This window comes from Eretmochelys imbricata, chromosome 1, assembly GCF_965152235.1.
Source record: "Eretmochelys imbricata isolate rEreImb1 chromosome 1, rEreImb1.hap1, whole genome shotgun sequence".
Lineage (NCBI taxonomy): Eukaryota > Metazoa > Chordata > Testudines > Cheloniidae > Eretmochelys > Eretmochelys imbricata.
Genome location: NC_135572.1, coordinates 360,471,379 through 360,485,912, shown reverse-complemented (window position 1 = coordinate 360,485,912; position 14,534 = coordinate 360,471,379). Strand labels below are relative to the sequence as shown.

General features: G+C 56.6%; 1 protein-coding gene across 1 annotated transcript in view; it reads right to left on the bottom strand.

Annotated features, from left to right (window-relative positions):
- Positions 1-14,534, bottom strand: part of MAPK8IP2 (mitogen-activated protein kinase 8 interacting protein 2) — a 60,455-nt gene that overhangs the window by 39,951 nt on the left and 5,970 nt on the right. Inside the window, exon 2 of the mRNA XM_077807475.1 lies at positions 4,707-4,812. Within this exon, the coding sequence (XP_077663601.1) occupies positions 4,707-4,812 (106 nt within the window). The remainder of the gene's footprint in view (positions 1-4,706; positions 4,813-14,534) is intronic.

The following is a 14,534-nucleotide window of genomic DNA, read 5'->3' as shown; positions in this document are numbered from 1 at the left end:
ACAAGTCTTGTCTATTGCTATGGCTTTGATTCAAAGATCAGAAAAGGAGTATTAACATTTAGGAAAAACGAGGAGTCCTTATGGCACCTTAGAGACTAACAAATTTATTAGAGCATAAGCTTCCGTGGGCTACAGCTCACTGCATCGGGTGGAGTCGGAGTAAGCCCAGTGCCGTGGCCTGCACTGACCGGCACACCGGAGCGCTGAGTCACCACTGTGTCGTGTGTCCCCCCCTGCACCTGTCCCCCAGCTGGCTCGGCCGGAGGAGCAGAGCAGGGGACTCAGAGTCCTGGCATGTCTGTGCTAGCGGAATTCGGGGCTGGCTTTCAGCACCTGCCATCTGCACCCCTGGCACCAGCACGGAGCGGGATACCAGCATGGCAGGGCTGGTGCTTTACCACCATGTGCTCTGGCCCTGCTCTTGGGTGACAGTGTGGTAGGGTGCCTGGATCCTCTCTGCATGAGCCGCTTAGCGCCGGGGCCCCAGGACTCGTGCTGGCAGGGGCTGGAAAATGCTCACAGATTAGAGAGCCAGAAGGGACCATTGTGAGAACATAAGAACGGCCCTACTGGGTCAGACCAAAGGTCCATCTAGCCCCGTATCCTGTCTCCGATAGTGGCCAATGCCAGGTGCCCCAGAAGGAATGAACCGAACAGGGCAATCATTGAGCGATCCACCCCATGTCATAGAATCCTAGAATCACAGGGTTGGAAGGGACCTCTGGAGGCCATCTAGTCCAACCCCCTGCCCAGAGCAGGACCAATCAGTGTCATCAATGTCATCCAGTCCCAGTGTCTGGCAGTCAGAGGTTTAGGGACACCCAGAGCATGAGGCTGCATCCCTGACCATCCTGGCTAGGAGCCACTGATGGACCCGTCCTCCAGAAACATATTGAGTTCCACAGGTTGACTGTGCACTGTGAGAAGAAATACTTCCTTTGTTTGTTTTAAACCTGCTGCCTGTTAATGTCATTGGGTGACCCTGAGTTCTTGTGTTATGAGAAGGAGTAAATAACACGTCCCTCTTCACTTTCCCCACCCCAGTCACAATTTTACAAACCGCTGTCATCTCCCCCCGTAGTCGTCTCTTTTCCAAACTGAACACTCCCAGTCTTATTACTCTCTCCTCATACGGCAGCCGTTCCAGACCCCTAATCATTTTTGTTGCCCTTTTCTGAACCTTTTCCAGTTCCAATGTATCTTTTTTGAGAGGGGCGACCACATCTGCACGCAGTATTCAAGGTGTGGGCGTCCCATGGATTTATACAGAGGCAATATGATATAGTCTCTCCTATTACCGATCCCTTTCCTAATGATCCCCAACATTCTGTTCGCTTTTTTGACTGGCGCTGCACATTGAGTGGGTGTTTTCAGAGACTATCCACAGTGACTCCAAGATCTCTTTCTTGAGTGGTAACAGCTAATTTAGACCCCATCATTCTGTATGCATAGTCAGGATTATGTTTTCCAATGTGCATTACTTTGCATTTATCAACACTGAATTTCATTGGCCATTTTGTTGCCCAGTCACCCAGTTTAGTGAGATCCCTTTGTAACTCTTCGCAGCCTGCATTGGACTTAACTATCTTGAGTAATTCTGTATCCTCTGCAAACTTGGCCATCTCATTGTTCACCCCCTTTTCCATAACATTTATGAATATGTTGAATAGGACTGGTCCCAGTACAGATCCCTGGGGGACCCCACTACTTTCTCCATCCTGAAAACTGACAATTTATTCCTACCCTTTGTTTCCTATCTTTTAATCAGTTACCAATCCAGGAGAGGACCTTCCCTCTTATCCCATTACAGCTCACTTTGCTTAACAGCCTTTGGTGAGGGACCTTGTCAAAGGCTTTCTGAAAGTCCAAGTACATTCTATCCACTGGATCCCCCTTGTCCACATGCTTGTTGACCCCCTCAAAGAATTCTGGTAGATCGGTGGGGCATGATTTCCCTTTACAAAAGCTGTGTTGACTTTTCCACAGCTAATTGTGTTCATCTGTGCGTCTGACAATTCTGTTCTTTACTTTAGTTTCAACCAATTCGCCTGCTATTGGAGTTAGGCTAACGGGCCTGTAATTGTCAGGATCACCTCTGAAACCCTTTTTAAAAAATGGTGTACATCTGGGACAGAAGCGGATTTAAATGATAGTTTACAAACCACAGTTAGTAGTTCGGCAATTTCACATTTGAGTTCCTTCAGAACCCTTGCGTGAATACCATCTGGTCCTGGAGACTTATTACTGTTTAGTGTGTTTAGTTTAGTACTGTTTAGTTTGTTCCAAAACCTCCTCTAATGACACCTCAGTCTGGGACAGTTCCTCAGATTTGTCACCTAAAAAGAATGGCTCAGGTGTGGGAATCTCGCTCCCATCCTCTGCAGTGAAGATGACACAAAGAATGCATTTAGCTTCTCTGCAATGGCCTGTGATCATCTAGTCTGACCCCTTCTGTAACACAGGCCAGAGAACTTCCCTGAGATAATTCCTATTTGTAGAGCAGATCTGTTAGAAAAACATCCAATTGATTTAAAAAATTGCCCGTGGTGAAGAACCCACCCCGACTGTGGGGAAGCTGCCCCGGAGGTTAATAACCCTCATTTTAAAAATTGCACCTTATTTCTAGTCTGAATTTATCTGGCTTCAACTGCCAGTGCTGGATCTTGGTACACCTGGCTCTGCTAACCTGACCAGACCTCTATTACCCAATAATCTGTGATCGATTCACCCCTTAACCTTCTCTGTTAGCTAAACAGATTGAGCTCCTTGAGTCTATTGCTACAGGACCTATTTTCCAATCCTTCAATCACTCTTGTGTCTCTTCTGGGACCCCTCTCCAGCTTATCAACAGCCTTCTCGAATTGTGGGCATGGAACTGGGCACAGGATCCCAGCAGTGGTCTCCCCAGTGCACAAGCTCCCTGGTGCTAGGAGAAGAAACCAGGAGGCCGCTGCACAGAAGGACTCCCTAATGGTATGTGATGTTATTGACATTAACCGTGACCGTATAGATCATTGTTGCAATCGCTGTTATATGTTTGCAGCAAATATTGTACAAAGGTTACAAAAATATCGTGTAAGGTTTCTATAAAAAGGTTAGAATTTGCTGGTTATGATTATGCTATTTGCATGTGTGTATCATTTTTGTAGTTGAAGTTATGAATCTTGGCTATGTACTTGTATCTCAATGTGTTTGATTCTAAGTGGCCACAGTGAAGCATTTGGTCAGCTTCTTGAGAAAGGAATTTGCAGATTAAGTGCCCAGTCAAGAAACACTTAACTGACAATGGACCTTGGGAGACTCTAATCCACATGAGAAGTCTTCCTAGGAATGTTCAAGGTAGCACGTGAGCAATGGCTGCTTTCCTTGTAAAAACCGAAGTCATACATGGACATGTGACTTGCCCAGGTGACTCCAGACTCCATCTTGCTGCTGTGATTTTCCACAATAAGAACAAAGGGGTGTCCTTCCACAGGGCAGGGGATATAAAAGGCCCTGGAAACCCCTCCATCTTGTCTTCAATCCTGCTTCTTGCTTCTGGAGGAACTTTGCTACAAACTGAAGGCTCTGAACAAAGGACTGAATGACCCATCACAGCTGGGGATGTTCTCCAGAGACTTGATTTGAGCCTGCCGTTTATTCCATCACTGCTGCAAGCGTGAACCAAGAACTTTGCCATGACTGTATGTCATTGATTCCATTTCACCAATTCTAGCTCTCATCTCTATTTCTTTCTTTCTATGAAGAAACCTTTAGATTTTAGATTCTAAAGGATTGGCAACAGCATGTTTTGTGGGCAAGATCTGACTTGTATATTGACCTGGGTCTGGGGCTTGGTCCTTTGGGATTGGGAGAACCTGTTTTCTTTTACTGGGGTGTTGGTTTTCATAACCATTCGTCCCCATAACGAGTGGCCCTAGTGGGGATACTGGGAAACTGGAGTGTCTAAGGGAATTGCTTGTGTGACTTCTGGTTAGCCAGTAGGGTGAGACCAAAGTCCTCTTTGTTTGGCTGGTTTGGTGCCTTAATAATAAAGGACACCCAGCCTTGGGCTGGATCTGCCGTGCACTAAGCAATTTGTCCTGAACTGATACGCGCAGTTGTGTCCCGCCACTGGCCGCATGGCTACAGGCGAATAGCCCGCAGGGCAGTCTGTCAGACGTTGCTGGGGTGAGGGGTGGCAGACCTGGAGGAATGGGAGGTGCTGCAGGCTGGAATTGAGGGGCATCAGCAGAGCCAGAGATGCCAAGGGCAGCAGGGACCATTGCGACCTGTATCCGGGACCTGCCCCACAATCCCTCCGACAGCAGATCTCTTTGCAAAACCAGCGACCTGGATTTTCAAATGTGCCGAGCTAGGGGGAGGGGGGAGCCTGGGATGGAAAGCAGCTGGGTGCTGCTGGTTGGGTTTGAGGGGCATCAGCCGAAGTGTGTGTGTGAGTGCCCATGCAGGTGCACACATGCTTGGGGAGCCCGGAGCGGGGCGCGGGGCGCAGGGCACAGGTCTGGGGTCACAAGGCATTTGGCTTCCGGCATCTGAACTTTGCCCATTGGGATTTACCTGGGGGGGGCACTGCTGGTTGGGAGCAGGAGCTCAGTTGTGCTCAGCCTGCACTGGCCTCCCATTTCTGGGTGGCAGCACATCACCCTGTTGGCACACGGGGCACCAGGGTCTCTGCCTGTCTCAGCCCCGCCTTCCCCCCTCACCTTCTCATAATGGTCCGAGTCATAGTTAAGTCCAATTCCACAGTCATCCGTGATTTCGGACAGGTCCTCATCGTCAAACTCCTCCAGGCTGATGTCCTGCGGGGGCCTGGGGCAAAGGGAGAGCAGCAGAGATCAGGGCTTCTGGGCCGCTCACACACAGCCATCCCATGCAGGGAGGCAGGCCTGGAAACTGGGGGCCCTCTGGGCTGGGGAAGGGCAGGCAGGGGGCCTGTCAGGCCTCAAGAGGCAAAGTCCCAAATGCTTTGGGGTGGAAGGAGATGATGGAGAGGAGACGACAATGAGGCCACCCCACCCCAAACTGCAGAAACAAGCATGCTCGCACATGCTGTCCCTTACACGTGGAGGCCCCTTCTCCCCCCATCAGTTCACAGAACCACCACCCACCTCCTCCCACGTGCCAGCTCTGCTGTGACCCCCATGGGAGCCAGGCAGGGCAGGGCCGGGCCGGGTCAGGGTCATGTCTCCCAGCCACAGCCCATTAAACCCAAAAGCGGGTGCCTCCAGCCTGCACCCGAACAAAGGTGTGAGCCCTCGTCTTCCACTTGCTGCCCCCTGGCACTCCCACCGCTGGGTCTCCTCGTGGGCAGGGACTGGCTCCTTCTACACCTGCCCAGCGCCCAGCACAATGGGGCCTGAACTTGCCAGGGGCTCTGGGTGCTGCCAGCCCACACACAACAGCGGGACGGGTGAGAGGAAGGCCCCTGTCTGCAGCGTGGGACGCGCCCCTGGGTGGGGCAGAGGGAAAGGGTCAGAGACGCAGGCTGGCATCCCCGGTGGGCTTCCATTTGAAGTCTTAGAAGGGGTTAAAAATAACTTTCCCAGCCAGAGCCAAGGCAGACCCCCTCCCTTCAGGGCTGGTCCTCCGGCTGCTCTGGCTCCGGCTACAGGGAGTTTGCTTGGGGAGCTGACGGGGCACTAGAGGGCGGGGGGAAGTTCCAGGCTTCATGGGGGCTCAGAGCTGCCACAGGCATTTTGCTCTGTCCTCACTAGAAAACACATTCCCCCACTCTCCAAACTTCCTGAGCTCTGGGCCCCAGCCAGGCAGCACGAGCCGGCCCCGGCCCGGTGGGAGCGAGTGCACCTGGCGGGGAGGGGGGGCTCTGCAGGAGTCAGACTAGCAGCTTCTTTCGCATCCCAGGAGTGGGGCCTTTTCCCTGGAGCCTCCGTCCCCGAGAGCAGGGGCTCTGACGGGGAGCTCCCCGCAAATAGCTGCCCCACCTCCGGTGCGCGCCTTCAAATCCCTCCTTTGCCCTGCTGCCTACTAAATGCTCCGGAGCCCGGCCTACGATGCTGACCAGTCCCCTCTGCTTCCCTGACAGCCTGGCTGTGTCCAGCTCTTGGCTCCCGTCTGACACTTCGATTGCCAGCTCCCTGGGCAGGGGCAGCCTTTTGTTCTGTCTGTCCAGTGCCTGGCACGGGGGGGTTGGGCCAGGGCTGGGGCTCCCCGGTGTACAAATAGTAAATAATCTCACAGGGAATCGCAGGCACTGAAGGGCAACAGACTGAGCAGCCCTGATTCTGTCTAACTCCAAAGCGAAGGGAATGTGCCCACGGCTGGCTAATCGGTCTTTGTGTCTGTGTATGGGGGTGTGAAGTCCAGCACAGCATAACCCAGAGTCAGGTTGTTGCTTCTCACTGGAGAAGCTACCGTGTCCTACAAACTACACTTCACCCACCACTGCCATGCAGCCACCTCTGGGGAGCAACATGCACAGGGATTTAGGCCAGGAAGTGCAAAAAACTCTTCTATCTGACTGAGGCTGCAGGGGGGCTGCAGGGAGGCAGAATGGAGCCATCCAGTTTGGAACGTGGCACGAATATCTGTGACAAGCAAATTCCCATGTGTGAGTTGTCATGGAAACTCAACTTTAAACTCACACTGCTTGTGCCTGGGCACCGACTCAGGCCGGGCACAGAACCAGGAGCGTGAGCCCAGCTCAGCAGCCAGCCCCGACACCGGATTCTCCCCGTGTGCCAAACACAACTGGCCAAGCGTGTGGAGTGGGGAATAAACGGGAGGCAGCTGTGACCTGCTCCTGGCCATGGCTCTCGGCAAGGCCCTGGTCTCTGACCTGCTCTTCTGTCCTGCCTCCACCAATGCACTGGCCACGAGCGACCCTGGGCTTGCTCCTCTCGCTGGCAGCTGCCTCCCTGCTGGCCAGCCACCCCCTCTCTGGACTCCAACCATGACCTGCCCGAGAAACTCCCTCCTGCCCTCTCCCCTGCAGTGCCACCCTGGGCCCTGACCCTGCTGCATGCCCCCGTCCTGTCCCTTTGCGTGACGCTCACTGGCGGGATTTGCATGGTACGCGCTCCCAGGGGGCGGGTGTCACGGAGTCCCTGGGCAATGCTCTGGAGCTGCTCCCCATGAAGCCAGGCAGGACTCTGGGGAAGTCTCCTCTCGGGGAGCAGCCTGTCTGCAGGACACACAGCTCCCCCGGCTCCACCTTCCTGGGTCTGACCTCGGAGCATTCAGCATCCTCTGCCCCTCCGTGCGCTTCCCACAGCGAGTCCGCCCAGGTGGGGCTCCTGGGGAAGCCAGAGGGTCCTGCCCCCCAACTCTGCAGTCAGACGGGACTCTCAGCCAGCCAGTAAAACAGAAGGTTTATTAGACGACAGGAACATGGTCTAAAACAGAGCTTGTAGATACAGAGAACAGGACCCCGCAGCTGGGTCCATTTGGGGGGCAGTGAGCTAGACAACCACGTCTGCCCTTCACTCCATGTCCCCAGCCAGCCCCAAACTGAAACTCCCTCCAGCCCCTCCTCCCCTGGGTTTTGTCCCTTTCCCAGGCCAGGAGGGCACCTGATTCCTTTGTTCTCCAACCCTTCAGCTCTCACCTTGCAGGGGGGAAGGGCCCAGGCCATCCGTTGCCAGGAAACAGGGTGTCGGCCATTCTCTGTGTCCAGACCCCTGCACACCCCTGCCCTCTAGGGCTCTGCAACGATCGTACCCCCTTATATCACCACCTAGATACTTAAGAACTGCATAGGGGAAACTGAGGCACCCCCACACTATTCAGAGGAAACATTAAGAACAGTCCCACTTCGTCACAGAGGGCCCTGACCCTGCTGCACATCCTCCTCCCGTCACGTGGCTTTAGAGGCACTGAGTGGCTTTTGGGCCTGCAAAGTGGTACATGGATATTCCCAAGCAGCGGGGAGGCCAGCTCTGTTATCTGCTGGGAACTATTCACTCAGCTACACAGAAAATAAAGTTCAAGGGGTCTCCCCCCACCTCTGTTCCCACCACTAAGGGGCTCAGCAAAGGGCTCTGGGCAATGGCTGAGTTTGCACTAAATGGGGTGTGATGAAGTGGGACTGTTCTTAATGTTTCCTCTGAATAGTGTAGGGGTACCTCAGTTTCACCTATGCAGTTCTTAAGTCTCTAGGTGGTGGGATAAGAGGGTGTAATTGTTGGAGAGCAAAGGGCCAGGGTACATAAATGGCCGACACTCTGTCTCCTGGCACCTGATGGCCTGGGCCCTTCCCCACTGCAAGCTGAGAGCTAAAGGGTTGGAGAACAAAGGAATCCGGTGACCTCCTGGCCCGGGAAAGGGACAAAGCCCAGAGGGGGAGGGGCTGGAGAGAGTTTCAGTTTGGAGCTGGCTGAGGACACGGAGTGAAGGGCAGACGTGGTTGTCTGGCTCGCTGCCCTGCAAAATGGACCCAGCGGAGGGGTCTTGTTCTCTGCACCTGCAACTTCTGTTTTAGACCAATGTTCCTGTCATCTAATAAACCTTCTGTTTTACTGGCTGGCTGAGAGTCACGTCTGACTGCGGAGTTGGGGGGCAGGACCCTCTGGCTTCCCCAGGACCCCGCCTGAGCGGACTCGCTGTGGGAAGCGCACAGAGGGGCAGAGGAGGCTGAATGCTCTGAGGTCAGACCCAGGAAGGTGGAAGCTGTGTGAGCTGTGTGTCCTGAAGACAGGCTGCTCACAGAAAGGAGACTTCCCCAGAGTCCTGCCTGACTTTGTAGGGAGCAGTTCCAGAGAATCACCCAGGGACACCGTGACATGGGGTGAGACACAAACTCAGCAGGGCTGGACCCTTGACTCTGCCCCTCAGCAGCAGGCAAGGAAACTGCCTCTCTGGAGAATGAGAGGCCTGGGGTCACAGACCCTGCACTGCAGCAATGAGTCAGAGCCCTTCTCCCTGGTCTAGCTGGAGACAAACCACTGTCCTGACCCTCCGGGGCTGGGTTTGCCACCCCGACAAATCCATGCCCCCTGGTGAGTGTGGGAGAGAAGACAAGAGCGAGTTGCCCAGGAACGGCGGGTCCTGGTACTGCCAGACAGACGGACATAGGCCTGCACTCTGCAGTGTGGGAGAGAAGACAAGCACCCGGAACGGCGGGTCCTGGTGCTGCCGGACAGACGGACGTAGGGCTGCACTCGGCCTGGCCTCACCGGTTCCAATGGGAGGAGGTTCTGCGCTGCCAGGGCAGCTGCATGCGGAGAGGAGTCCCAGCCACTTGCAAACCCTGGGCCCATTCCCTCTGCTGCTGCGCTAGGCACTGCAGGGACGCCGCGTCGCCAGCCCCAAGCACAGAACATCGCCAGACGGGCCCAGGAATCAGGAGATTGTTTCAAAACAGCCCCCTGGGTGATTTTTCATTTGCCTTCTGCCCCTTGGGGGTCACGCAGGTCACATGTTCAGGCTTCTCGCCTCCGCCACGAGGGCTGGAAACGTACTGTTCTTTCTCACGGAAGCTGAGATTCTCAGGGGATCCCAGGACTCCAGGAGCTGGGGCTGCCAGAAAACACCCCAAACAGCGCTACGCTCCTGGCCAAATGGTGGACCTTGGCACCCCGGGCAGTGTGTGGTCACAGAGGGTGCATTGGTGTGCCCTGAAGCCCACAGAGCCATTATGCCTTATTCTCCGACAAGCCCAGGGGATGCCAACAGCCACGAAGGGCCAGGCCAGACCAGCTGAAGGCTCCCAAGAGAAGAGTCTAGTTAAACTAGAGCGAAGGAAACGGTTTCAGTAACTGAGGGCACGTCTACACTACAAGAAAAGCCCACAGCAGCAAGTCCCAGAGCTCCGGTCAGCTGACTGGGGCTTGCACTTGGGAGCTAAAACTAACAGCGTAGCTGTTCCAGCTCTCTCAGACCCTCTCCCCTCGCCGGGTTCAGTGCCCTGGCGGGAACGTCGACACTGCTGCCTTATCCCCAGAGCACCAGGCTGAGTCAGTTGCCCTGGGCTCTGAGCCTCACAGCTGGCAGGTCTTTTCTGCAGTGCGGACATCCCCAGAGACGTTTGAGAGCTCCCGAGAAGACTGCAGTGACCCCAGACCAGCCAGAAAGGAAGGGATTGAAGGAAAGGTTAAATTCAGAATAACCCCAGCACTGGCAAGGATGGCCACAAACCCGGGTCCCCTCCACCTAGCCACGGCCCAAGGAAAGGGAGGCAGTGGAGGAGCCCTGCCTGGAGAGCCCGGTCACGGAGAGCCCGGACCCCCAGCCGTTCCAGGCCACTCCCTGTGTGTCAGTCATTTCACAGAACGCTGATGCCCAGAGCCTGGAATTACAGCCAGACAGACGTGTGCGGGGAACCCGGTCCTCCAGGAGCGCAGCAGTGCAGAGACTTGCAGACGTCACAAACCCTTGCTCCAAGGGGAACCCGAGCTGCTCGGCAGGTCTGGGCGAAGACGGGAGCTGGGGTCACTACAGGGCAGAGGCGCTGCGCTGGAGTGACCTGAACTGCATTTCTGCACTTTCTAGGCCTTGGGGTCTATTTTAACTCTAACCTGACCAGAATTCCCTGCAATTCTGATTACTCTCAGGTACTCCTCTGCCCCTCACCAGTCCAGCACCGGAGCCCCCTGATTTCATCTTCACGCCCCACCCCCCCCGGGGGGAAGGGTCATTTTTGTAACTGCAAGTGTCTTGCGGGGGGGGGTTACTTTCCAGTTCCTGCTCTTGTCCCCGCCTCTCTCAGCTCAGTACGATGTTAAAGGTGTGACATGCCAGGCAAGCGTCACCAAAGTGTTAAAAGGAAAAAACGAAAAGTGAGGCAGAGCAGGTCAAAAAAAGTAGAACAAAACGTTTTCCTGCCAGACAACAGGGTTTCATTGAAACCGTCTTCAAGAAAAGGTCACTTCCAGCAGGATTCTCTCTCGGGGAAGTTGGCCTGAAACGTTTTGAGTCAATGTTAGTCTCTGCCTCAGCCAGGGCTGCTGCAGTGCCTCATGGGAGCTGTAGTTCCAAGGGCCTCAGGCTCCCATTCCCCGCGGCTGCTCTTGCGCCCTGGCCAGACTACATCTGCCTTGATGCACCGTGGTCACTCCCTGGGGCTGATCACAAGGCATTATGGGAGTTGTAATCCAACCAAGGAACAGGCCTGAGAGGCCCTGCAGCAGCCCCAGCAGGCAGAGCTCACTGCCAACCCTAGCAAAACCTTTTCACCATTTCTGAATCAATGTGTTTGACTTTTCCTTCCTGTGACAAGTCTGGCTGTTTGCCATGATCCCCTTTTCCAAGGAGCTGCAGGCAGAGCCCTCATGCCCCTGCTGGGGTGTGTACGACTTGCCCAGGACCAAACTTCACAGGACTCTGGGGGTTGAAGCTTCTGTACCCACTTGCCTTCGCTGGCCGTTTCTGACAGCAGCTTGGCCAGCTCCCAAACTTCCCCAAGTCAGGCCTCCCCAATCACAGAAGTGGCACAAAACCAGGAGATTTTTAAAAAGAACAAATGTGGGATTGTTTTTCTGTGCCCTCTGGCTCTGTGCCCCAGACCTGGATTCTCATTCCCCTTCTAAGCGTCGGGTGCTGGCCTGCTGGGGACCTCATGAGGTCAGCAAGAGCCAGGGGTCTGACGTGGGGGGTGATAAAGTTCCCAGGGATCTACCACGATCCCCAGCAGCTCTTGTGAGCTTTGGAAGGCAGCCAGGAGGCAGCTCTGCAGCAGGACGGGAGGGGAAGTCCAAGGGCAGGAGCTCTCTCAGCTCGGAGGGAAGGGCCGTTCACAGCTCTTCAGCGAGCCCCCGCTGGAGACCCCCTACCCTTAGCACTCCCCAGCAGTCACTAATGAGCAATGTCCCGAAGAAGCCTGCCCTGCCCCAGGAGGGGGCTCTGCACTCGGCCTCGCTGGTGGTTTCCAGGGGGAGTGGCACGCCAGACGGGCGTGGGAAGCAGTTGAGGCCGTGATCACCACCTAGAGTTTGTCCAAGTCCTGGCTTCCAGAAACAGCTTCTCTGAGTCTCCTGAAATGTGGGCTAGTCAGCGCCCGCCGGCCACAGCCACACGTGCAAAGCCCTGGGAGAGAAGGACCCTGGAGGGGTGTTCTGGAGTGGGACACACCTGGGGCTCCTGGCGGAAAGCAGCTCTCAGGCTGTGCATGCCAGCCGCTGCCTCTCCACGATAAACCACCAGTGAAGTTTCTAGGTCAAGCCGCTGGTTTGCTACTGCCTGACGCGAGAGCCCCCGAGTGCTCCCGGTGTGAGGGAAGCTTCCTCCGTCTGGCTCTCCCAGCCCCAGCCCCGTCTTGCCAGGCACCAGCCCGCAGCGGGAAGGACCATTCCAGAGCACGCTCCTCTGGGCTTGGGGCTACCGCCGAACTTACTGGGGGCGGGGAGGGCTGGCCACTGCCTGCATCTGGGGATGCTGCCTGTTGCCGCCTGCCTGCCCCTGGGAGTTACCAGAGCAAGGCCTGGCTGCTCCCAACTCCCCCAGGCCGCCATAGCCCAGAAACCCCTGTCTGAGAAAACTCGGATCCGTCCCCTTTGGGCCCCGGCTAGGAGAGGGGCGGTGCTCTGGGCGAGGGGGCTGTTCTGCTGGCCTGACTGCTGCCGGATGCTCCGTTTCCTTGGCACATGGCCTCTGAGATTGTCCAGATCTCTCTTCAGCCCACCCCTGCCTGCCTTTCTCCTGGCAGGATTTGGAGGAAGGAGGGGCTGCCGGGGGGGGAAGGGGCTGTTGCATGGGAGGGTCAGAAGATCATGTTGCCCGCAGCCCCCGCCCCATACAGGAGGCAGCAGAGTGCACCCCATGGGGCCTTCTGCAAGGGAGGGGGTCTCCTCGAAATAGAAGCTGAGCATCATCGTGCCCCCCTGGCCGAGGCAGGGTGCTGCTCGGGGGAGGCTGCTGGCCCCATGGGAGTGGGACGGAGCTGACTCCTCTTGTTTCATAGGATGTGGGGGAAAGGTTGTTTCCTGGAGTCTCTTCAGCCCCAGAAACAGCACCCCAGGGTCACACCCCAGGGCGATGGGGGGGCGTCTCAGGCCTAGGGGCTGCGGAAGGGCGGCTTTGCCTGGGGGCTCTGCTGGGCCAGGCTGTGAGCCCATGTGCAGGCTCTGAGGGGAGCCCCTGGGGCCTGTCCCCTCCAGGGTGTTGTGCAAACACACCAGTGAGGGGGAGGGAAGCAGATACCTGCCCCTGGCATGGTGAGATTTCACTGGGTGCTGGGCGTGTGAGGTGGAGGGTGGTAAGTTCCCCTAGCACTAACCACTCGCTCGTGGGCGGGAAGGGCAGGCCGAGGGTGGCACAGCTGGGCCTGTCTCTAAAGGCAGAACGTTAGGAGCGAGCTCAGCTGGAGCATGGAGGGGACAGGCTCCTGCAGGGGAGGTGGGCAGGGCTGCTTCTGGGACCTGATCTCTCTCCCTCCTCGGAGCACTGAGTCCAACCGTGGTGCCTTGGGGCAGGGACCAGCCTCCATTTGCCTGGAGAACACTGAGCGCAGCCAGGAGGCTGCAGGACAATAATCAAACCACGGTAAATCTAACCCTCCCCTGCTCTGTGGGTGGATTCCCCAACCAGCAGGGACGGAGGGAGAGAGGAGCATGGGGGCCAGGTCCCCATGTTAGTTTCCCCTCATGCTAAGCACTGCTCCTCCCATCTGCAACGGGCAGTCAGCCCTTGGGGCGCCTTCCTGGAGACAGGACTCTGCTCGGCTGTTAGGGCCTGTCTACACTGGCCTTAGACACCCGCGGCTGGCCCAGGTGCCACGGTGGGAGGGAAACGCGCAAGTGGGGAACTCACGGACGAACCCAAGATGATCTGGGACAGGTTCAGAACTGGAGGAGGAAAGAACCAGCTGGGGAAATGCAGGCAAGGCCCCTCAAAGGAAGCCGCCCCGAACCCCATGGAGGGAGACAGTGGGGGGTGGAGAGGAGCTGGTGCCCCTCCCACCACAGGGGCTGTCTTAGCCCCTACCCAGGCCCATGACTCTATTCCCCAGCTGTCCTACCACACAGGGACCCTGGGGCTGGGGGAATCAGGAGATGAACAGCACTTCCCTCACTTCCTTCTCCCACTCCCATCATGGTACCGGCCTTTTGCTGCCCCCAGGCACGGATGGCATCAGGCCCCCCCCATCCCAACGCCTCTGCATGACTCGCTGCTTCCCCCAGGCCCACAGACACAACGAGAAAGATACCGGGGGTGCACGCCCGCCGCCCGTGTCTGTCTGACCAGTGCATGCCTCAGGGAGGCGCTGTGCTGCCGCGGGCCCCCCACCCAGGGTTCAGCAAAGCCTGGGGGCTGGTCTAACAGCAACTGCCAGCCACGGCTCTCCACGTGCCAAGGCCACAGCTCAGAGGCCGGTCACAGCGCAGAAGGAGCCGCTAAGCCCAGCTATCGCCTGTACAGGACAGCCCCTGCCTGGCTGAAACATGGCTGTGACCCGAGAGCGGAGGACAGGCTGCCCTGTCTGCAAGGGGGGAGGGAATGTTTCTCCCCTGGTGCAGTAACCGTCGTCCTTCGAGACGCCTGGCCCTGCGGGTCTGCCGCTCCAGGTGCGTGCGCCTCTCGGGCCCGCGGTCGGAGATTTTGAGCTAGCAGCGCCCATTCGGCCCCCGCACGTGCCCAGT